The sequence below is a fragment of the Megascapheus bottae genome, chromosome 5, assembly GCF_031878675.1.
Source record: "Megascapheus bottae isolate mThoBot1 chromosome 5, mThoBot2.hap1, whole genome shotgun sequence".
Lineage (NCBI taxonomy): Eukaryota > Metazoa > Chordata > Mammalia > Rodentia > Geomyidae > Megascapheus > Megascapheus bottae.
Genome location: NC_143513.1, coordinates 40,563,833 through 40,589,733, shown reverse-complemented (window position 1 = coordinate 40,589,733; position 25,901 = coordinate 40,563,833). Strand labels below are relative to the sequence as shown.

At 37.6% G+C, this 25,901-nt stretch overlaps 1 protein-coding gene and 1 pseudogene across 1 annotated transcript in view; one reads left to right on the top strand and one right to left on the bottom strand.

Annotated features, from left to right (window-relative positions):
• The window catches only part of Srpk2 (SRSF protein kinase 2), a 159,727-nt gene that overhangs the window by 72,421 nt on the left and 61,405 nt on the right, over positions 1-25,901 (top strand). Inside the window, 1 exon segment of the mRNA XM_090332953.1 lies at positions 24,728-24,885. Within this exon segment, the coding sequence (XP_090189079.1) occupies positions 24,728-24,885 (158 nt within the window).
• LOC150063265 (lysine-rich coiled-coil protein 1-like) lies at positions 16,282-17,638 on the bottom strand (annotated as a pseudogene).

The following is a 25,901-nucleotide window of genomic DNA, read 5'->3' as shown; positions in this document are numbered from 1 at the left end:
GGAAAGAGTATATGGACTTCGGAGAGGTAGAACAGAATTATAAGTCCTGGAAAGCTATATATAACCTCTTCAGATCTTTGTTTTTCTAATAGTTAAAATAAGATTGCAATACTCACCTTTTGTAGAGTTGTGCAGATTTAAGGAGAAAACATATAAAGTGAATGTTGAAGAAATGTGGTAGGTAATTTGAGAGAAATACCTTCTTGTAAAAGATGGTCACATGAATATACTTTGGCTCCAGACCTTATTTTCAAATGAGGTAGGCCACTGAATTGCCTTATTTATCTTGTGCAATTAAGTGATTCCTGGACCTCAATATAGTAGATATAATAATCCATACTAATTAGGTGATTATGGAATTTAACTGAAATAATGTAGATATAATGTTTAGGACAAGAAATCATTCAATAAATAGAACAGGAGCTGGTGGATTCTTCAAAGAAGGAACATCTAAATTTAGCCTAGCAGCTCTGTTATATATCTCAATATGTCATCATCTAATTTTGGTTTCAGAATAAAAAGTACAGAATGAAGTTTACATTCTTACTGTGCAACCCTTCTTTTAAAAGCTAATCTGTTTTTTTTAAAGCCAGTTCTGAGCTTTCACTTACATTTAAAAATTTTTTACCTTTAAACCCTTGTATCTCATTTGGTAAAAATTGTTATCAAGTTTATTTTAAAAGTAAATAAAATAGATAATAAAAAGAACACACTGCTAGTTGTCAACTGGAGTAGCACTGTCAAATGTTATTATATTGTTACTATTACTGTTTTGTGGTGGGACCAGCGCTTGAACTGAGTGCCTCATGCTTGCTTAGGCAGGTGATCTGCCACTTGCTACACTCCTATCTCTCCTTTTCCTTTTAGTTATTTTTGGATAGAGTCACATATTTTTGTTTGGGGCTGGCATTGACAGGAACTTTCCTATCCTAGCTGGAAGATAGGCTTGCAATGCTAGGCTGAGCTTTATTGATTTGTCTTGCTATTTTTTTTTTCCTGAGTTGACTTAAAACCATTATCTTCAGGATCTTTACTTCCTTAGTAGCTGGGATTATAGCATACACCACATACTTGACACAAAGGTTATTTTATTTTATTTTTGCCAGTCCTGGGCTTGAGCTCAGGGCCTGAGCACTGTTCTTGGACTTTCTCAAGGCTAGAGCTGTACCACTTGAACCTCAGCACCACTTCCAGCTTTTTTCTATGTACATGATATGGAGGAATTGAACCTGGGTCTTTGTGCATGCTAGGCAAGCATTCTACCACTAACCCAAACTCCCGGCCCCCTCAAAGGTTATTTTATTAAGCAACTTAAACTTTTGGTAAATATTTGATAAATAAATGATTTGATAAATAACAGGCAAACATTTTCATGTGTACTAGTTAAAGGTCCATAATAAATCAAGAGCATATTGAATATACAACATACGGCATGGGAAAAGTATTTTGAGAATTGTTTTTTTCAAAGAGATATTCTTATACATCAGCCAGAAGTTTCCCTATTTTTAGTCCAGTGACTTTCAAAGGTTAGCTGTTTGTTTGCCCAGTACTTTCTGAAGCTATAGATAATGTATATAAAAAATTTTAAAAAACCCTATTTACTCCCCAGCTTCTAGTTTGCTTACTTTTGTAATTATTTTTATAAGTTTTATAAGTAGGAAGCATTATAAACAAGCATAATGTGTATACTGTCTTAATGATTTCAGTACATTACCATTACTTCACAAAATAATGAAAATGTGTACAGAATATTTTTTTTTTGCTCTGACTTGAATCATTATGTGGTTTCTCCCTCCCCTTGTTGATAGCTTTAACCCTTTCATGCAATATTAGGTGAGTGTATGGTGAGATGCTTGAGTCAGGAGAGAAGAATTACAGGTGTGAGCCACCAGCACCTTTTAAAATAAGCTTGATAACAATTTTCATCAAATGAGACACAAGTTTAAAGGCAAAAATAAAAAATGTAAGTGAAAAAAAATTTTTGTAAGAAATTGGGATTGATTAGGACTTAGATTTTTTTTTTCTCCAATTTTAATAGATTAAAAAATTGGGGCCGGGAGTTTGACCCTAGTGGTAGAGTGCTTGCGTAGCATGCACAAAGATTCCTTGGTACCACATACATAGAAAAAAGCTAGAAGTGGTGCTGTGGCTCAAGTGGTAGCACTCTAGCCTTGAGAAAAGTCCAAGGACAGTGCTCAGGCCCTGAGTTCAAGCCCCACAACTGGCAAAAATAAATTGAAAAATTTAGCCAGGCGCCTGTGACTCATGCCTGTAATCCTAGCTACTCAGGAGGCTGAGATCTGAGGATCACAGTTCAAAGCCAGCCCTGTCATGAAAGTCCACAAAACTCATATCTCTAATTAACCACCAGAAAACCAGAAGTGTTGCTGTGGCTCAAGGGATAGAACAGTAGCCTTGAGCTGAAGAGCTCAGGAACAGTGCCCAGGTCCAGAGTTCAAGTGCCACAGCTAACCAAAAAAAAAAATATGAAGAATTTATGATTCATAGCGCCCTTGATAAGTTAGAGTATTCAGACTAAGAGATCCATGACTATAGATAGTGATTCTGTGTGTGTGTGTGTGTGTGTGTGTGTGTGTGTGTGTGTGTGTGTGTGTGTGTGTGTGGTTCAAAGCCAGCCTGGGCACAAAAGGCCAGGAGACAGTTATGTCCAATTTACCTCTAGAAAATGGGAAGTGGAGCTTGGCTCAAAGGGTAGGAAGGTAGCCTTGAGCTGAAGAGCTCAGGGACAGGGCCTAGGCTGAGTTCAAGCCCCATGACACTCACAAAAAAAATGTGTTTGAAAAGATAAATGAGCTTATCAGGATGTAAACATTACACATGAATAAGTGCATTAAAAATACAACAGACTTTCTGATGATCAAACGTATAATTTTTATGTATTAGTTTAAAATTTAAGTTAATTTTTTTTCTTTCTAGTCAGGAGACTTCACATATATAAATTATATACTCTGGCTTGCCAATGATAGGTCTGCCTTGTATTTGCGTTTTTGGTTTAAGGTGGGGAAAAAGTAAATAAACCCTTAATGCTTTGTTCTCTGTTAGAATGCCCATTTCAGAAGAAAGCTTAGAAAGCTATGCTCCAAATGACTGTAGTTATTTCTTTCTGGATAGTGGAATTATAAATGGAATTATTGCTTTCTTCATTGTATTTACCCCATTTTATAATTTTTCCAGCAAGCAGACTGGCATGACTGTGACCCTGAACTAGTTGTAGGAATCATGGCTCCAGCTTCCACTTTCACAGTGAATTTCCCCTTTGGTTTTGCTCTCTGTGACCTGGTGTTATTCTTTCAGATATTTGTACATATGTGCCCTTTCATTGGAATTGTTCCAAGCTGAACCACAATCATGGTCCTGTGCCTGGGCTGGCAGGGAGAAGGACAGGCCACATTTCGTAAAGATCCTGGAGGGAAGGCAGTGTTTTAGGACTATTCCTTTCTGATCTTATTCTCAGTTCACACTCAAGGGATAAGAGAAGTAGTAACAACAATAATGGTGTTGTTGGATATATCAGGATGTTAATGAGATATTTGCTTCTTTTCCCTTAAATCATTTGGAAAATTACACATTCATAATGAACTAAAAATGAAACAGGAAACAAAAATATCTTGAGGTGATTGCTGTTTCAATTCCTTAAATTCCTCCTCCCCTCCACTCCCCTCCCCTCTTCCTCCCTCTCCTGCTGCTGCTGCTCCTGCTCTCCTCTACCACCTCCTCCTCCTCCTCCTCCTCCTCCTCCTCCTCCTCCTCCTCCTCCTCCTCCTCCTCTTCTTCCTCCTCTTCCTCCTCCTCTTCTTTTTTCTCCTCTTCCTCCTCCTCTTTTTTGTCAGTCCTGGGCCTTGATCTCAGGATCTAGGCACTGTCCCTGAGGTTCTTTTTGCTCAAGGCTAGTGCTCTATCACTTGAGCTATAGCACCACTTCTGGCTTTTTCTGTTTACATGGGTCTGAGGAATTGAACCCAGGTTTCATGCATGCTAGGTAAGCACTCTACCACTAAGCCACATTTCCAGCCCCTCATTTCCTTACGTTCTTGAAGTGTGGCTTTCAACTTTATTAGAGCAGCATGCAGGTCTTTTGCGTGGTTGTAGGGCCCATTTCCACTAAGTCTTTTTGATAACTCTTCACTTACCTGAGTCTAAGTGTTTATTTCTCTTTCAAAGTATGGTCACAGGAAAAGGTTTGGCGTCCTCTCCTCCTTTCCCCTCCCCTCCCTTCCCCTTCCTGTTAGAAGCTGAAGTGAGCTTTAAAGTGGTACAGTTCCTTTCTGAGATAAAAATTACTCTGGCCCCACAAGAATTATCAGCTTTGACTGAGCCTGTAAGCTTTGAGTTGTTTCAGTGAGGGAAGATTTGAACAACAAGAATATTTGCATATTCTTCTCTTAGGAATCACATCATTTAATTGACTAAAGGTGTAAGTGTGTTTTTCAGAATGTTCTGAGTAGAGTGAATAATGAATCTTTTTTTTTTTTCTTTTTTTGGGGGTGTGGTGCAGTCTTGGGTCTTGAGCTCTCAAGGCCTGAACTAATGGCCTTGGGCTTTCTCAAGGCTAGAACTCTACGTTTCGAATCACAGCATCACTTCGGTCTTTTTCTATGTATGTGGTTCCAAGGAATCGAACCCAGGTCTTTGTGCACACTCTACCACCAGGCAAACTCCGGCCCCTGAATCTTTTGTTAATAGATTTGCAGTAGAGAGTGGGGATATACAGGGTGTATTAACAAATAACATGTTAAATTTCCTATTATAGATTTTCCCTTAATTTGTAAAATTAAAAAATCATTTGATAGCTTACAGAATGGCATTTGGGAAAGCCATACCTTTCCAAGCCATGTTTAATCAAAGGTTAAACTTGTATCTTGAGAGTTGTTTTCCTCTTTGATGCTGCCAGAATGTCTTGCGTTTCTGGTCATCTCTCTGAAAGCTGATCATTCACAATGTTCAGGCTGCTTTCCAGATCTAGCACCTGTTTTGGCATAGACCTCACTTCATGGTGTCAGCTACTATAATTTAAAGTGTATTCTCAAATGAGTGTCTCTTTGGAGACATTATGCCATTTTCTGTATTTAGAAGCACTCAGTATTGTGGGTAGAGTATTCATAATTTGTAGTATTTACTACTTGTCATGATTCTGTCTGTGATTAATTTGAGTGATTTCATTTACTTATAGTTTTTTAAATTAAAATCTTGAAATGATTCATGTTAATTGCTCAAATTTGTATTTCATATCTGGTACCTGCAGATCTTTTCTTTTCTTTTCTTGATGTGCATTACTCTGCCCTTGTCTTCTTCCATTCTGTCTGAAGAGCAAATTATACTACCTGTCATTATAAACTGTCAGACATGGTTTTTATGGCAAAAGTTTTGGATTTTCTAACCTTGAATGTAATAATTTAATACCTGTGTGATTGTGAATGGATCTCAGATTTTGTCCTGAAATGTTTACACATCTGACAAATAGAATTAAAGCCTATTTTCCCTCTGAAAACACCATTGCATCTGAAATGATAACTCTGCACTTTAGTGTACCTGCTCATTGTAAGTTAAATTTTATTCTTTTATATAAGAAAGAAGTCATTGCCACTTTAGCTATGTAACATCATATGTATATTATTGGTTGAGAAGATACACACTATTATTAGACGTTCCAAGCATGAAACAAATACATGTTAATTACTGCATGAAATAAGCATGTAAGCTGTTCTTCATATTGATGTCAAGGATATTTTAAAAGCCCCAAATCTTTTTCTAAATTAATTTATTGTTATTAGAAAAGTGATATACCGAGGGATTATAGTTACATGAGTCAGGTAATGAGTACCTATCCTTTCTTATAGTATCTTCCCTCTCTCCAAGACACTCTCACCCTTCTATTGCCACCCACAAGTTACATAGTTGACTTTCATCATTGTCCAGTGAGCTGTACTGATGTACTTTTCCCCCTTTCCCCCTTTGAGTTCTGTACCTTCTCCTCTACCCTCCTTAAGATACACTTGTGAATATACCATACATAAAGAAAGGAAGACAGAATCATTGAAAAATAAAAACTAAAAATCAATAAAAAATGAGATCTCTTGCTTCCATATCTTGGAGTTAGTTTCAATATATCTATATTTGTATTTATATATTACTTTATATAAATATGGAGAGGCATGTAGACATCATAAGCATTGTACCTTTGCGTTTCTTAAGAGTATCCTCTTTTGGTCTCACTGTGTCTATGTTTTGTTTTTTTTTTTTTTTTTTTGGCAGTCCTGGGCCTTGAACTAGGCCTGAGCACTGCCCTTGGGCTTTTTCCTCAAGGCTAACATTCTACCACTTGAGCCACAGCACCACTTCTAGCTTTTTTCTATGTATATAGTACTGAGGAATCGAACCCATGTCTTCGTGCACGCTAGGCAAGCACTCTATCACTAGGCCAAACTCCCGGCCCCTATGCAAAGTTTTAAGATCATTTGTGGGCTACATTTTTGTTTTTAGTGTCAGTCATGGGGCTTGAACTGAAGGCCGAGCTTTTCTACTCAAGGCTAGTGCTCTACCACTTTGAGCCACAGCTCCATTTCTGATTTTCTGTGATTAATTGGAGATCAGAATCTCACAGCTTTTCCTGCCTGGGCTAGCTTTGAACTGTGATCCCCAAATCTCAGCCTCCTGAGTAGCTAGGATTACAGACATGAGGCCACCAGCTTTCTGGAGTGTATATTTTGAATCCTGCATAATTTATTACATCCTGTGTATTTTAGATCTAATTTCTGCATATCAGAGAGAACATGGGCCATTTGTTTCTTTGAGCTTGGTTTATCTCACTTGCCATGATTTGTTCCAGTTCTTTCCATTTCCCTTCAAATGACATAATTCTATTCTTTCTAATGGCTGTGTAAAATTCCTTGTGTATAGGTACTACATGGTTTGGATCTTCTCATCTATTGTGGGACATCTATTGTGAATAGTCAGAAAAGCCCCAAATTTTGTAGAGGTATTTCATTGCCTGAAATTCTTCTGAGGTAAAAGAAAATCCTTAATAATATGCATGGAGACTAGCATACCCTATATCATCCTGTGATGTGGTAGCACCTGAGTACTTGGTAGAAATGCCACCTATTTTATTCAGAAGTGTGTTTAGACTCTTCTAAGTCTCATAAAGATGATTTAGACTTTTACTTTATTCAATTTCTATAGTACTTTCTTCACCAAAGATGATTTTAAACATCCACAGTGTTATACCCACAAGGCGGGTATAACAAGGCAGGTAGGGAAAAGAAAGTGAGCTACGAAGTAAAAACTGAGTGGGGAGGGAAAGACGAAGAAAACGAGGGAGGGGGTAACACTATGTGACGTACTATATGAAATGTACTTACCACCTTATTTATGTAACTGTAACCCCTCTGTAGATTACCTTTGCAATAAAATTAAATAAAAAAGAAATGCCACCTCTCTGGCATTGCTCCCTTTCTGTGAAATAAGGATAGGCCCAGAAATCCGTACATAATCAAGCCTTTGAAAAGAGTCTGATAAACACCGAAGTTTGAAACTGTCGATCAAGATGGACCAAGTATTACCTTCCAGTTCCTTTTTCTTCTTTTCTTTTAATGTTCATAGAGACATTAAACAAAGCGGTCTCAAAATGTGAATCTTTACATAAAGGAGATTCTCCTCCTTTTTATTTTTTTTATTTTTGGCCAGTCCTGGGCTTTAGCTCAGGGCCTGAGCACTGTCCTTGAGTTTTTCTCAAGGCTAGAACTCTACCACTTGAGCCATAGCACCACTTCTGCCTTTTTCTGTGTATGTGGTACCGAGGAATTAAACCCAGGTCTTTGTGCATGCTAGGCAAACACTCTACCACTAGGCCAAACTCCAGGCCCTGAGATTCTCCTCTTAAGAACAATGTGCATTTCTCATATTAGGGTGAGCTAGCTCAGAAACTTGATTTTAAATAGTAAAAATTCTGTGACGATATATTACAAGTTGAAATAACTTCAGTCTTTGTTAGTTTAAGTTATATTTAGCATTCACTGGTTGGAATGATTAAAAAGACACTGATTGGGGCCGGGAATTTGGTCTAGTGGTAGAGTGCTTTAGTATTTTCCACTTTCTCTTTTAATTTTTGGCTGTTGTAGGACTTGAACTCTGGTCTGGGTGCTGTCTCTGAGCTCTTCAGCTCAAGGCTACCAGCCTACCCCTGGAGCCATAGCTCTGCTTCCAGTTTTCTGGTGGTTAATTGGAGATAAGAGTCTCATGGATTTTTCTTGTCTGGGCTAGCTTTCAACCGTGATCCTCAGATCTCAGCCTCCTTCTGAGTAGCTAGGATTACAGGTGTCAGCCACTGTACCTGGCTTTTTTTTAAAACTAATTTGTTATTTTAAGTCTATCTCTTTAGGGCAATGCATAATTGACTGGTTAAGAGCATGTTCTTTGTAGACAGTCTTGTTTTAAAGGATGATTTAGTCACTTTGTAGTTTTAGAACCTTGGGTAAGTTAATCTTTCTCAGGTTATAGAAAGTGATCATAATACTTTGTTGAATCCTTTTAAGGATAGAATGAAGTAGCACTTGATAAGTATTAGTAAATACTATTTTTAGTTTTAGTTTCACAATGTTTGGCATGTTAATAACTGATAATTCCAAACATATGAGCATAGTGTACTTGGAGCAAGTACTCAAAGTATATTCCTCTCTATTTTATTTCCACTTTCTCCTCTGTCTTTACTCCATTTTCAAACAGTGGTTTGTAGGTTTTACTATACTAACTTAATCAACTAACACATGCATATATATATATATATATATATACAAATATGCATATGTGGTAGACAGTATCCTTTCCTTTCCCCCTATACTCTGATTTACCTTACATACATATAGTTCTCCTACATTCATGTCCTGTTATTATTGCTACCACTGTTACTATTTTCTTTCTTTCTTTCTTTTTTTTTTTTTTTTGCCAGTCCTGGGCTTGAGCTCAGGGCCTGAGCACTGTCCTTGGACTTTCTCAAGGCTAGAGCTCTACCACTTGAGCCTCAGCACCACTTCCAGCTTTTTTTGTATGTATGTGGTACCAAGGAATCGAACCCGGGTCTTCGCGCATGCTAGGCAAGCACTTTAACCACTAGGCCAAACTCTCGGCCAACCACTATTACTATTTTCATCATCATTTTAGATCCAGATCTCACAAATAAATAAAAACATTTGATATTTGTCTTTAGGGCTTGTCTTATCTCACTTAACATGATGATCTTTGTTTTTTTCCATTTTCCTTCGGATGACTTAATTTCTTTATGGCTAAGTAATATTCCATGGTGGTGGTGATGGTGGTAGTGATTATTGTGTATGTGTGTGTGTGTTTGCCATATTTTGTTTATTGACTCATTTGTTGGCCACCTCAGCTGATTTTATAGTCTGTCACTTGTAAACAGCTGAAATAAGCAGAGGTTGGTATTTATCTCATATATTGACTTACACTTCTTCAGATATATGCCCAAGAGTGTTACCTCTGGGTCATAAAGTAGCTCTAGTTTTAGTTTTATCAGGAACCTCCATTCTGAGTTGAGTGGTGGCACTAGTTTATATTCTTACCAACCCTTTTTTTCTCCCTTCCTCCTTTCCTTTCCTCCTTTCAGGAATGTTTTTTGTGTTATTTATACTTTCATGATGTCTTCATTTCAGATGCTTTGATTGCAAATATTTGAATGACAATCTCCAAAAATATCGTCTTTATTTTAATTTAAATATTAAACTGTCTTTGGAAACTTTAAAATTTATTAATGCTGGTATTAGCAACAAATTTTTAAGGAATTTAAGAATATTGAAGGGGCCAGGAGTGTGGCCTTGTGAAGAGTGCTTGCCTAGCATGAATGAAGCCCTGGGTTCAATTCCTTGGTACCATATACATAAAAAAAGCCGGAAGTGGTGCTGTGGCTCAAGTGGTAGAGCTCTAGCCTTGAGAACACCCAAAGATAGTGCATAGGCCCTGAGGTCAAGACTCAGGACTGACAAAAAAAAAAAAAGGATGTTGGGCACAAGAGTTTTTGTAATGTTTCTTCTTCTCCCATCTCTACACACCCCCACCTTCCCATACACAGAGGATGGCTCTTTAGAATACTATCATCTTTTTTTGGCCAGTCCTGGGGCATAAATTCAGGATTGGGCAGTGGCTCTGAGCTTCTTTTCTCAAGGCTAGCACTTAGCCACTTAAGCCATATCACCGCTTTCAGCCTTTTCTGTATATGTGGTACTGAGGAATGGAACCTGGGGCTTCATGTATGCTAGGCAAGCACTCTACTACTAGGCCAAATTCCTGGCCCACACTGTCATCTTTGAATGATTTTGTATGCTTTGTTGAGCAAAACTCACTCCTAAGTTCTCTTGCTTTTCTGGACTACTTTTAAAATAAACATGGTGTATATATGTTCCTTTACTCTACTACTCTCCCCTGCAGATCCCTTTCTCACTTCCAAAATGGCTGCAAGGGAATCACAAGAGCCAATACTAGAGCAAAGACACATAGATACAAAATGGATGAGGCTGGAACCCCTACCTTTTATCTATTCCCCAGTCAATTCATGAGCATAAGTAAGGTGTCAGTGTTTCATAGCAAAAGCAGCTTAAACAAAGCAAACAAAATGAAACTTTGTTTTGTGAATGAATATTACAAAGGAAACAAATGGGGCATAGCACTGATCTGGGGCATAGCAGATCAGTAAAAATTACTTTGTGGGAAAATTTAAGTTGAATGTTGAGAAAGAGCAGCTTTCAAAGACCCTTTACAGTTGTACTTACTGCAGCAGAATCTTAAATATCCCTATATAAACTAAAATGCTTTATATATAAGCATTGTATAGACTTCTGTGTGTAATTTTGAATCCGGCTTTTTTTGTTGTTGTTTTTTTTTTTTTTGTTTTGTTTTTTTGCCAGTCTTGGGCTTGAGCTCAGGGCATGAGCACTGTCCTTGGGTTTTCTCAAGGCTAGAGCTCTACCACTTGAGCCACAGCACCATTTCTGGCTTTTTCTTTGTATGTGGTACCGAGGAATCGAACCCAGGTCTTCATGCATGCTAGGCAAGCACTCTACCTCTAGGCCAAACTCCTGGCCTCCAAAGTGTTTTTTATAGGTTATTTTGTTGTCATTTTTCTGTCTTTATTCCTAAATAAACTTATTTTTATTGCAATAAACTTATTCTTATTGTATCTTTTGTGATGGAATCTTTTTTTTTTTTTTTGCCAGTCCTGGGTTTGAGCTCAGGGCCTGAGCACTGTCCTTGGACTTTCTCAAGGCTAGAGCTCTACCACTTGCGCCTCAGCACCACTTCCGGCTTTTTCCTCTGTATGTGGTACCGAGGAATCGAACCTGGGTCTTCATGCATGCTAGGCAAGCACTTTAACCACTAGGCCAAACTCCCGGCCCCTGGAACTTTTTTTATTAAAGAATTTATTAAAGAATTTATTTTTACATCATATTTTAAATGACAAGTTTAACAAACAAGTGTTCAAGAAGGGAATCTCTATTTACAATTACTGGGACTTAGTATTTAGAACTTAATCAAAATTAGGCTAAGGGTTTGTATGTCATAGAAACATTAATTTATGAAATAAAACATTATGTCTGTAGAGTCATAGGTTTTTATGTCTATATAGTTATGTTTATATTTCCATTACCATGTCCATAGCTTTGTGGAACTTTTGAAACTTGTTTACCACAACATTTTTTGAGAATTTCAGAAAATTGGTATGTTTCCTTATACAGATTAAATGGAAATTTTCTAAATGTTATTCCAAAGATTTAAATTCTGGCACTATATTGTTTTGGCAGTAGCTAGTTGATTTTCTACTAGTAGTAAGCCATTCTTTTAAACAGTGGAAGAAACCTTTCGTTTCTTTTTCTTTTTCCCTACCAATTTACTATTGGTTTAGTCACTGTTTATTTTTGTTACCAACATCTTTCCTGTTAAGTCAACAGATTAGAAATAATACCATGCAGATATGGTATTAATATAGTGAATTGGTTGTATTTTGCTGAAGAATTTTCATTTTAAGGATATATCACTTATTGCTTTCATCAGCAGATAGAAATTTGGGTTTTCATTATTAGCAGCTAAACCATTACACTTCTACCTTCAATTCAAGAAGTTTCTGTACACTTTTTGGTATATTATCTTTTTTTTTTTTTGCACTCTACCACTAGGCCAAACTCTCGGCCCCGGTATATTATCATTTTATAGTTAACTAACATAGAATAAAATGATGCTTTTGATTGAAATTTTCTTCAAAACTAATTTTGTTGGTCATAGTTTTATGTGCTTAGTGGCTGTAGTGTATCTTTTTTTGGAAAAAAGTCTATTCAAATTCTTTGTTTTTTAAATTATTTGTCTTTTTTCTTTCTGAATGTTTAGAGTACTTTCTTTCAGTAAATGATTGGGAATTTAGAGCCTTTTGATTTTAGGGGAGAAGGACAAGATAACCTTTTATGGTCCCAGTTCTCATGTCCAAAGTGTCACTTCTAATCTGATACAGAAAGCTATGCATGAGTAGATGGGGAAAAAATCAGTCCTATCCTTATATCTTGATTTAACCCAAAGGAAAGTCTGTGTAGCTCATGACTTGTACATACTTTTCCTTTGCCAGTCCTGGGACTTGAACTCAGATCCTGAGCATTGTCCTTGAGCTTTCTCAAGGCTAGTGCTCTACTACTTGAGTCATCGAACCCCTTCTGGCTTTTTCTATATATGTGGTACCGAGGAATCCAATCCAGAGTTTTGTGCATGCTAGGCAAGCATTCTATCCCTAGACTATGTACATATTTTTTTAAAAAAAGAATTGTATTTTATTGTCCAGGTGGTACATACTTTTTAAAAAAATTTTTAAAATATTTCAAATGCCATGTTTAACAAATACTCAAGAAGGGAATCTCTATATGAAATCTTTGGCACATAAATTTTAGAACATAATTAAAATTAAGCTGAGAGTCTGTCATAGATACATATCAGTTGATATAACATTATGTCTATAGAGTACATATCCCATCATAGATTTTTATGTCAGTGTAGTTATATTTATATCGCTAACCCTGTGTCAATAACCTTGGGTACCTGAATATCGAGTCATCACTGTTGTATTGTTTGGATCTAATATCCACATATCAAGGACACCATGCGCCTTTTGTCCTTTAGTCTTGACTTATCTCACTTAACATGATTTGCTCTAGTTTCATCTACTTCACATCTCATAAAAACATTATCTACTTATTGTTACAAGTCATTGTAAAGAAGAAATGATTTGTCCCGTGCTTTGGCAGTTTGGGTCTTTTTGTTTTCGGTTTTGCTTTTTTATTTTTTTTAATATTTTTTTATTGTAATTAATAGAAGGGTTACATGATATTTGCCAGATAAATGGTGCCTTAATTCCCACACATTGATACCCTTTCACATGTCATGGTCCCCATTTCCCTTCCCCCCTCCCCCACCCCTCATCTTGTTTGCTTTTTTATTTTTAAAGAAGGATTGCCCTTAAGACCTCTCACACATTGAATGCTAGGCAAAGTGCTCTGTCATTTGAACCACACCCCAGCCCCTTTTGTATTTTCTTTTTGAGAAAAGATCTCTAACTTTGCTAGAGCTGTCCTCCAATTCTTAGTATCTAGAATAGTAGTATCTCCATCCTGGCCAAATTTGCATTTTAAATGTCTCTAATCTTTGATCTGTTAATATTACTTTTGATTCTGTGCCCTAAAAATATTGTTTATGAAGTGTAGATAAAGGTTCATGGCAAGTATGTTTTTCACAGTATATATAATCTCTTCTAGACTGAAAATAATAAAGAAATTAATAGAGCTGTATAATGAAGCAGCCTGTCCCTTTTTACATGATCCAGATGTGGTGTAATACTGGCACTTGGGAGACTAAGCCAGGTGGACAGAGAATTCAAGACCAGCATGGACTAGTCTTCAAAACAAGATAAACTTTTTTTTTTTAAGGGGAGGGTTTTGTAGGGCTTTTTATGACAAAATATTTTTGAAAGTTATTTCTAATTCTATGAAATATATGTGCACGAAAATTGGAAGGAAATACATGGAGTATGGCGTATTTTTGGAGATTAGAGCTGTAATCAGTTTATAGCTCTATGATTTATAGATTTTAAATTATCTATTTGTAATCTGAAGAAAAAAATACTACTTTCAAGCAGCAAAACAACAAGTTACATATCTCTATTTTGGAAAATTGGCTCTGGCAAAGGAAGGTGGGTTGAATGGCTATTGCTGAGGATGGAGTTTGGACTATTTCTGACAGTGGGAATGGACAGGGATGCACCACAGGAGAAACAACGTTATGATTCAGGGATTAATTAGGGAAAGCAATGAGAGAATACTCTGTGACATTAACCTTGAGAACTGGGCATGGTTCTATAGGAGGAAAATGGTTTAAGCCCCAGGCTCACAAAAAGTAAAAAATAAAAATATATGAGAGATTGTGAATAGATTACATGTGAATTCTATGCCATTTAATATAAAAGGTTTATACTGTCCCACTTTTCAAAACTTGTCTTGTGTTTCCTCCAAAACCAATACCCTGTTTATGTCAAAGGACCATTATATTTAACTTTATTTTTATTTATTTATTTATTTTTTGTGGACCATGAGGCTTGAACTCTGGGCCTGGGTGTTGCCCCTGAGCTTGCTTCTTGCTTCCCACTTCTTGCTACCCTTCTTGCTTCCTATTTTCTAGTGATTAATTAGAGATAAGAATCTCACTTTCTTTAGGGGCTGGCTTTGAACTAATCTCCTTCCCACTTCTTGCTTCCCTTCTTGCTTCCCATTTTCTAGTGATTAATTGGAGATAAGAGTCTCACTTTTTTTAGTGCCAGGGGGCTGGCTTTGAACCGAGATCCTCATATCTCAGCCTCCTGAGTGAGTAGGATTACATAGGTGTGAGCCACCATGCTTGGCTGACATTACAATTTCAAGGAGGAAGTTTCCCTTTGTTCTCTTCTGAAGAAGCACCAGTAGTATGTTATCCTGTGTCTTTCTAGGATTAGTATTGGCTAGAATAGTAATCTACTATTAGTTTGTTCTTAACCCTCTCCCATTGGAATTGGATTTGATGTTTCCAGAATCCTTTTTGTTTCCTTGGAAAATTTCCTTTTCTTTTTCTTTCTGTTGGATCCTGTAAGTATCTACCAATTGCTGAAAAATTGATAATCCAGCCAGAATATTAATGTACTTGAACATCTTTGAAGACGTTTACACATATTTTCCCTAATAAGACCTTCTCATTTGCTACTGTTGTCTGTAGGAATTTTGTTTTAATTCATATATTTAGAAATTGGACCCATTCTGTGACACTTTGAGATTTTGAGTGGTTAATTGAAAATGAGTCTCACAGGGACTTTCCTGCCTGAGCTGGCTTCAAACCATGGTCCTCAGATCTCAGCCTCCTGAATAGGTGGGATTGCAGGCATAAGTCACTGGCACCTGGCCTATAGCATCATTTTCTATTTCTAGTCCTATTTCAGTAGCATATCATCTGTGTGTGTGTGTGCACGCGTCTGTGTGTGCGTGCATGTATGTGTGCACATGTGCGTGCATGTGTGGTACTGGTGCTTGAATTCAGGGTCCTCATGCTTGCTCACTCACTCACGACTGGCCTGCTACTGCTTGAGCTCTGCCTCTGACCCAGCTTTTTTATTTTTATTTTTTTGCAGAAATTAGAACACTTTATTATAATCATTTCCAGAATATAAACTGATTTTGTATGAGGATACTTTTAAACTTTTAAAACTCTATGCAAGATAAGCTTATTATTTTTATTATATATTTCATTTCTCACTTTCCAGTCTACAAAATACAGTGCAAATTAGATCTAACAAAGAAAAAAATCTAATTTGCTTCATAGACAAAACCAATGACCATTAAAATGTCCAGTTCAAAATGAAAACCCAGCCAAAAAACATTCTGCCATCTATTAATTCTCCATTTTAAAATAAATCATCTACCAGGGAAATTAATTCCACCATCATGGCGATTTGATGAATACAAGCAGAGCCACCCTCAAAAAGGGACATTTCATGTAAGAAAACCATTAAAATGCTTTTGGAAAATAATGAAAAGTAATTTCCATGTGGGAGACCAAGCATACTAAATACTTCTTGTTCACCTGGCCTTAGTTACAAGTATGTGTTCAAATAAAATAAATAAGATAAGTGATATGAGTATCATAGAACCAAGTGCCCCAAGTCTTTTCAGTTAAACCTCAGGAGAACTAATCAGAGAGTTTTCAAAATCTGAGGATAGACTAATCCCACAGAATTTCCTCCTTTGTCCTTTCTTTGCCTTGTTCCTTTTTCTCTTTCCTATGCTTACGGTCCTCTTTCTTAGAGGCTACTTCTTGGCTCTTTTTCTCCTTTTGATTCTTAAGCCAGCCAGCCAGCCAGCCAGCCAGCCAGCCAGCCTGCCTGCCTGCCTGCCTGCCTGCCTGCCTGCCTGCCTGTCTGCCTGCCTGCCTGCCTGCCTGCCTGTCTGCCTGTCTGCCTGCCTGCCTGCCTGCCTACCTGCCTACCTGCCTACCTGCCTACCACCCTCCTTCTTCCTCTCCCCTTCTCCCTCTCCCCTTCTCCCTCTCCCCTTCTCCCTCCCCCCTTCTCCCTCCCCTTCTCCCTCTCCCTCTCCCTCTCCCTCTCCCTCTCCCCTTCTCCACTCTCCCCCTCCCCTTCCTCTCTCCCTCCCTCCCTCTCCCTCCTTCCCTCTCCCTCCCTCCCTTCTGCCCCTCTCCCTCTCCCTCTCTTTTTTCTTTCTGGATCATGGGGATTGAACTCAGCCTCGGCACTGTCCCTGAGCTCTTCAGCTCAACGCTACCACCCTACCCATGAGAGTCTTGGGTCCTTTTGTGCCCCATTGGCTCTGAACTTGGTCCTCAGATCTCAGTCTCCCGAGGAGCTGAGATTACAGGTGTGAGCCACCTTGCCCTGCTATCTGTTTGTAAGCTTTTCTGTATTGACCTGTCCAGTTTCTACTTTCATTTTCTTTTCTTTGGATGCTTTTGTGTTTGTCTAAATCTACTTCCTCAGAAATTCTTTTCCTCTTATGCGTAGGCCTTTCTTCCTCTGGTTTTTCTCTGCCTTCCTCTGGGTGCCTTTTTCTGTTGTGATGCATCTGTTTATGACTAGATTGAGGGGCACTAGTATTGTATGAAAAGGTGTTTGGGAACTCCAGATTCTACATTGTATAGACCACAATTATATTCTTGCTGACTAAGGTTCGGGGGTACTAGTTTTTCTGAGAAACAGACCCTGGCGAAATGACAGTAGCTCAGAGATTCTAGTCTCAGCCTGCTGTCCTGACCTGGCAACCACTGAGGTAACTGGTTTTCCACTTTCTATGAAGTATTGCATGATCTTGGATATGACTGCATAGTTCCAGATGGGAATTTCTGATAAACATTTTGTACCTGTGCCCGGACTCGACTTCTCTATACCCACAGGTTTCCAAACAGTCATCTCTCATCTTTCTGAAACAAGTCTTTGGCTCTAAGCCTTTGGCTAAAATTTTGTACTTTAATATAGTCTTCAAGTTCATCTTGAAAAGAGTCAGAAGACTTCCTTGAATGCTTCATTAGGTTGACAAAAAGGGATTCTCTCATAATGTGAAATCTTTTAAATTATTCAATCTATTTAATTTGTTCAAACTGTAGCACTATTCCAGATGCCTTCAATACAAAGCTCAATCTTTGTTTACTCAATATGGTATCTTCACTGAGGCAGGGTAGGCATCTACACTACTGTCCCCCTCCCTGCCAATGCCACTGGCCTAGGGAGAGGCTGTGGTGGAGAATACCATAACCCAGCTTTTTGATGAGTATTCTGGAAATGGAGACTTTTGGACTTATCTACCTTGGCTGGCTTTAAACTGCAATATGCCAGGTCTCAGCCTTCTGAGGAGCCAGCCTTATAAGACATGAGCCAGTGGTACCTGGCTAATACACTCTTTGTAATATGTGTAATTGGGAAGTGTGGATATTCTCATTTTGCTTTTCAAGATTCATTGTTAGGTCTGGAACTTGGTATTTCCATAGGAAGTTTTAAAAATGGTTAATTTCTTCAAAGAACATGAATTTATATTCAATATGTGCATCAACTAGGGCACATTGCTGTTTATTCTACAGTTTATAAAGTTAGACATGTTTTTATTAGGGAGTATTTAAGTTCTTTCAACAATGTTGAAAATGTTAAATTTACTTCTAAGTACTTTTTCTCCTTTTAATGTATCTGTGAATGTAATTGTTTCCTTAATACCATTTGCCTCATTCTTTCTGGCATAGTTGTATAGATGTATTCATTTATTATAATTTAGTTATCAAATCTGGTATATGTTGATGGACATTTGGGCCCTAGTATATTGCTGTTTATAGAAAAAGTAAGTAGATACTTGATACAAGTATATAGAGCTAAGGTAAATTCCAGTATGTGCTGAGCCAGTGTGCTCAAATATAGTAATTATTTGTTTAATTGGAAGTTGTTAAAATTTGCTTAATTGGAAATTTAAAAAAAATTACTGTTACTTAAAGGTGTGTAGAAAAATTTCTAAATGCTTTTATAGTAATGATATGCTGGATGAGGTTCAAAGCAGTGCTTTCAGTATAATGTTCTCTGGTTATAGAAATGTTCTGCTCTGCACGGCTCATTCATTCTGTACAGTCACCATCAGTAGTAACTCTTAGGCACTTGAATTGAGGATAAAAAACTGGATTTTTACTTGTTTTTATGTGGTTATTAGCTTCAACATTGTATAACACATTTCATTTATTTCCTGTAAACTACTTTAGGGGATATAAAGTTGACTTCATTTGAAGTTTAGTAATTGCAGATGCCATTAGATTTAAGGCTTGTAGAGGTTTGCTGAAATTTTGTTAAAAGTGATATATCTTGCATAATTTACTATGAGAAGCATGAAGCAATCAGTGGTCATTGCAAGTTCCACCATTATAGATCTTATTAAATGGTTCATTTACCCTGTACCCAGAAGACTTCAGACTGCTTACAAAGCTTTTAGCTAAGAGGTTTTTAGTTTGCTAGTTTTTACTTTATACAATTTTTATCCTAATGTAAAAATAGGCTTACCTGAGGGTTTTTTTCCCCCCTCTGAAATACCCTTTATTGTGGCTAGAGAAAAAGCTTAGGGCTTTATGTGTGCAAAATAAGCATATGTCCTAGCACTGGGCTACCTCCCTATCTCCTGAAGTCAGCATTTGAATCTTTTAAAATTATATTGATGTTTATAGTAAGGGTTATTGTTTATAGGTCAGGAATCCAGGAATCTAGACTATTGGTGTCTTGATTCTTGAATTTGGCTCTGAACTAGGTTTTTCGCTTGGCCTCTTTATTTTCAATTTCTTTTGACAGTCTCACTTGCCTAGAAAGCCTTTAGGCTGATATACTGATGGTCTCTGCTTTTTTATTTGAATTACAGCAGAGACCATCAGCATATAGCTGGTATTATCCCTTTTTATTATACCTCCTAAATATTAACCAATCTCCCCTGTATTCTGTGCTACTGAGGCTTCTACTTGCTGCCCAAACTCAGATGAATTAAAGCCATTTTTTTTTTCTTTTTCTTTTTTGTCAGTCATGGGGCTTGAACTCTGAGCCTGGGCGCTGTCCCTGAGCTCTTCATGTCAAGGCTAGCACTCTACCACTTGAGCCACAGTGCCACTTACGGTTTTCTGGTAGTTGTTTGAACATGAGTCTCAAAGACTTTTCTGCCTGGGCTGGCTTTGAGCCATGATCCTCAGATCTCTCCTGAGTAACTAGGATAAGCTGTGTGAGCCACCAGCACCCGGCTTCAGAAGTTATTTTTCTTGTTGTTTTTCTTTCTTTCTTTGTTCAGGACTGGGGCTTGAACTCAGGATCTATGCATGCTTGGCAGGCTCTCTACTCTTGAGCCATGCCCTTAGCCCCGAAGTTACTTTTCGTTTAATCTCTTTGAGCCTCTCTTTTCTGTTGTCTACTCATGCAGAAAATAGCACCTTCCCTGCCTATTGGGATTTGAATTGAGAATCTTGAACTTCCTAGGCAGGTACCTACCTTCCTCCCAGGACAATGTAGTATTTCACTATTAGGAGGGTAGGACACCAGTGGTTTATGTTTATAATCTAGCTACTTAGGAGGCTGAGATCTCAGGATCCAGATTTGAAGCCAGCCCAGGACTGAAAGTTTGTGAGACTCTTACTTCTAATTAACTACTAAAAAGCCAGCAGTGGAGCTGTGGTTTAAGTGGAAGAGTGCCAACCTTTAGTGAAAAGTTAAAAACAAAACAAAACAAAATAAAACTGCTGAAGGGTAAGCACTCATCTTCGTAAATAAATTCCAAATTTTATGTTTATTATCTCTTCCCTGGAATAAATGTTTCAACATTTCTTCACTAATTTCCCTTCAACATTTCCCTTCACTAATTTTCTTTGCTTTTATCCTTTTCATCTATTTCATTTATATATTCCATAATTCTTGGCAGAAAGCAATTCTCTGGTCCTACCATACTGGTTCATTAACCCAGATAAGGTCACACAGTGACTTTTTTTTTTATTATTATATTTTATTGTCGGGATAATGTATAGAGGGGTTACATTTGTCAGGTAATGGGTACATTACTTTTCAAACCTTGATACCCCGTCTCATGTTTTTTTTCCCCTGTTCCTTCCCTATTTCAAATAAACAATAAGCATATATACAATATACCAGGTAACAAAATCAGATACAGTAACCACATGAGATTAATCATAAGTGGAAAAAAAGAGATAGGAAATAACTTCACATAGCACATTAAGAACAACAGTCACAAAGATAAACCTGTTGTTTCTATAACCTAGAGTTCATTGTGTTTATCTCATCCTGTATGACTATATGTACATAGCTTTTGAGCTATTGTGATCCTCTGCTAGGAGAGTCCTAGATGTATACTAATTAAAAATGAGGGATGCCATGGAGCCTATGCTCCTTTGGGCCTGACTTACTTAATATGATTTTTTTCCAAGTCATTCCATTTCCTTACCAATGGGCGATGTCATTCTTTCTGTTGGCAGCATTGAATTCCATTGTGTATAAGTGTCACATCTTGATCCATTCATCTACTGAGGGGCATCTGGGTTGGTTCCATATCTTAGCTATGGTAAATAATGCTGCAATGAACATTGTTGTGCTAGTAAGTTTAGTATGTCCTTGTTTCTGGACATTTGGACTTGCTGAGTCATAGGGGAGCTCTATGTTTAGTTTTTTGAGAAATCACCATACTGATTCCCAGAGTGGTTGAATGAGTTTATACTCCCACTTGCATTCAACATTTCTTTGTGAAAATAGGACACAGATAAATAATCATCAGAAATAATATAAAGGGAATGTCAACCTACAAGATCTAGCCTAATAGTACTCACACAAGCTGTTAACCCCAACATCTTGGGAGTGGACTTTGGGCATTAGTAGTTTCCAGATTTCCCCCAAGTGATTCTAATGTCTGAGCCTCATAACCAGTAGTTCACCACCAGTGTAGTAGTGATCTCTCCTGGCCACATCCCTGCCAGCATTTGTTATTAGATTTCTTGGTAATGGCCATTCTAACTAGAGTGGGGTGAAGTCTCAATGTTGTTTTGTTTTGCATTTCTTGTATGGCCAGAGATGTGTCATGCATTTCTTCATGTGTCTAAAGGTCATTCTTATTTCCTCTTCAGATCCCTCTCGCTGTCTCTGTCTCTGTCTCTCTGTCTCTCTCTCTGTCTCTCTCTCTCTCTCTCTTGTGGGTCATGGGACTTGAACTTGGTCTGGGCACTGTCCTGAGCTCTTCAGTTCAGGGACATCTAACCCTTGAGCCAAGCCCCACTTCTCGATTTCTAGTGGTTAATTGGAGATAAAAGTCTCAGGTCCTTTTGTGTCCAGGCTGACTTTGAACCTTAATCCTCAGATCTCAGCCTCCTGAGTAGCTAGGATTACAGGCATGAGCCACTGGTACCCACCTAAGAAAGTTTTTACCTGTGCCAAGGAGTCCTATTGTGTCTCCTATTCCTTCCTGTAAAGTTTTCAGAGTATCTGCTTTTACCTCAAGGTGTTTGATCCATTTGGAATTCATTCTGGTGCAGGGTGACATAAAGGATCCAGCTTTAGTTTTCTACACAATAGCATTTTTCTCCTAAGACAGTCACAAACTTGTGTCATACTTCCTGGAGGGTCTAAAGTAATACTGTTCAGTAGAAATACAGCTTAACATCTTTCTAGTTTAAGATTCTAGTAGCTACATTAAAAAAGGTCAAAAGAGTCCAGTGAAATTAAAGCTGGTAATGTACTTTAACTCATGTATAAAACTAAATTTATAAATTGATTATTAATATTTTACCATTTTTGTACTAAGCTTTGGAAATTAAGTATAAAATCAAGTATTTTAAACTTAATACATCTCAATTTGAACTTGTCACTTTTTTTTTTTTGTGGATCATGGGGCTTGAACTCGGCCTGGGTACTGTCCCTGAGCTCTTCAGCTCAAGGCTACCACGCTACCCTTGAGCCAAGTCTCACATCCCATTTTATTGAGGTTAATTGGAGCTAAGAGTCTCAGGTCCTTTTGTGTCCAATTGGCTTTGAACCTTGATCCTCAGATCTCAGCCTCTTTAAGTAGCTAGGATTACAAGTGTGAGCCACCATGCTCTGCTTAAACTTGTCACATTTTATGTGCTCAGAACCTTTCTGTGGCCTGTAGCCACTGTATTGTGCAGCACAGTGCTAGATGTTTTAGTATGTCACATGTCAGGCCCTTGTGTGTATCATGGTATCCTGATTTAACCCTTTAACTTGGTAGAAATGGCTTTTATGAAGCTTTCTACTTGCCTCTTCACAATGTAGTCCTCACTGGAAAATGCAATTTTGTTATATGATGTGGGCAGATCAATGGTTTGGTTAAAAAAAAAAGTAAATGAAAGCCCACATTATAATGAAGGTCCCTGTGCACCTCAAGTGAGAGAAAATGGACAGTGAAAATTAGTCTCTTAATTCTGTTCACTGATACAGACCATTCATAAAGCTGCCATGTAGAAAATACTACTGGTGCAATAATTCCCTGTGGAAATATTTTGCATTCCCCTTATTCCACTGGAATATTTATTAATATCTGAACTTTTTTTCCCCTTTTAGATCACAAGTTGAGGGGAGGGTGCTTTTGACACACAGTAGCTAAAGGCCAAGGATGCTATAAGTATTCTATAGGATAGCGGATACCAGTACAGGTAGAGCAACAATGGTCACATCAGGAAGCACTGCTTTGGAGCCAGATGCTTCTGGTATCCAAGTTAAGGCACTACGTTATGTTTTCCCCACTGGGACATAGTTAGGAATAGTAATTAACTTTTATAGTAATAGCTTGATTCTATAGAATCCCATTATGTGAGTAGGAATTTATGAAATTGTAATTAGTGTATGTGTGGGTTATTTTACATACCATAAAGTTTGGATCTTTAACCCTCCAAGTGGTTTTTTCTTATATCCTGAATTTTTCTGTCCTTTGCAAAGGATTACATTAAACATTATTTAACCTTTTTTTTTTTTTTTTTTTTGCCAGTCCTGAGCTTGGGCTCAGGGCTTGAACACTGTCCTTGGACTTTCTCAAGGCTAGAGCTCTACCACTTGAGCCTCAGCACTACTTCCGGCTTTTGGCTATGTATGTGGGGTACTGAGGAATTGAACCCGGGTCTCCGTGCATGCTAGGCAAGCACTCTACCACTAGGCCAAACTCCAGGCCCCTATTTAACCTTTTTTAAAGTTCAAATTGTAATGCCCTTTGTAAATCATGTAGAGCATACAGAGTATATTTGTGTTTGATTGGCAGTGGCTGTTACCTTTAATTTCTTGTTTTGGCAGTGCTCTTTTTATGTGTGTGTGTATGTGTGTGTGCTTTTTTTTTTTTTTCTTGAAGTGCTGGGAATCAAACCCAGTGTTTTGCATACGCTAGGCAAATGTTTTACAGTGAGTTGTATACCCAGACTTCAGGCAATGTTTCTGAAGCAAGATTGATACATAACTGAATTATTAAATTAAATGCTACACTTCAGGTACAGTATATATATATATATTAATCCCTTTTTCTGAGTTTTTATTTTTTTAATTTTTAAAATTTAATTTAATTTTTATTGTTGGGGTAATGTATAGAGGGGTTACATGTACATTCGCCAGGTAGTAGGTGCATTAGTTCTTACACATTGATACCCCTTCTCATGTTTTTGTCCACATTTCCCTCCATCTAACCCCTCCCAATCATCTTGTTTTCCCCCTCCTACTTTTTTGTATGGGAAGGAAATGGTAATTTTTCAAACAAGGGAAGGTAAGACCTTTATAAGTTGAGGACTGTTTGGGCCTTTTCTAAGTCCTGTGGGATGCTTCTAACTAACAGAGCTGTTAGTTAGAATTTGGGGATATTCTTTCATTTCATCAAAATCTCATTGTATTGTCAAACCTTAAGAAATATTATATCTCTGAGTGAAAAGATAACTGTAAACATACTCCATAGTTAATAAGGAGTAGGTGTCCTCTGACTTGTATGAGAATCATTGCTTGAATTCAGCTAGGATGGGTGGAATGACATAAATCAGCATTTCTTGATTGTATTTAGCATATTTAATTTTTTTCCGTATTAAAAAACTGATATGTCTGTAATCTCATATTCGGGAGTAAATAGAAATTTTCTTGCAATTTCAGGCCGGAGCCTCAACAGAAAGCTCCTTTAGTTCCTCCTCCACCTCCACCACCACCACCACCACCACCTCCGCTGCCAGATCCGACACCCCCAGAGCCAGAGGAGGAGATTCTGGGATCAGATGATGAGGAACAGGAGGACCCTGCGGATTACTGCAAAGGTGATGATCATGGTGTGCTGTGTGAGCCTCCTGTTCTCACGGGGCCACCTAATAATTTTTGTGGAGAATGGACAAGGGGAATTTATAATTAAATTAAATTAATAATAATGTAATAAAATATTACATTAATAATTTAATAAAATATTACATTAATAATTTAATAAAGTAATTATATTTAAATTTAATGGACAGGGAGGTCTACTAATTTAGCCTGCTTGTTTATTGACTATAAAATGTCAGAAAATATCAGAAATGGAAAATTGAGATACGAAATATGTACATATGGGGCCAGGAGTTTGGCTCAGTGGTAGAGCACTCAGCTAGCATGCATGAAGGCCTGGGTTCAATTCCTTGGTACCACGTACATAGAAAAAGCCAGACTAGTTCTATGGCTCAAGTGGTAGAGCACTAGCTTTGAGAAAGCCCAAGGACAGTGCCCAGGCCCTGAGTTTAAGCCCCAGAACTGGCAAAAAAAGAAATACCTTGGATATTTTCAAAAGAATTTGTCTGGTATGATTAAATATAAGAGACATAATAAATAATCTCAGAAGATTCTAGGAACAAGAAGTTACCAAACTTCAAACTCTAGATGAGAGCCTGTTATAGTTTGTGTTTGACTTTGACTTTTCTGGCTGTTACGCTAAGTTAAATTACATAGTAAAAAATTGCCCATGGAAAGAAAGCATCCATATCTGTTTGCAAAGAAAGACTTTTCCTGATGTTATACTTCATGAAAAAGAAATTCTGTAGCTTCTGCTATTGTGCGGCATAGTTGTTTCTTACCACTGTGATATCACAGAAGATACTGATTATTCCAATGGAGTATTCTTGTATTGACTTAAAAAAAATTGCTAACAAAGGTGACATACAGAGGGGTTACAATTAAGTCAAGTAACAGGTCTTGTATTGATTCTTTAAGATGAAAAAAGATACCCTTAAACTCTTGAAGGGCAAGCACTGTTGTATGATGAATACTGACAACAATGTAATTAGATAGCACACTATTAGAGAGTCTA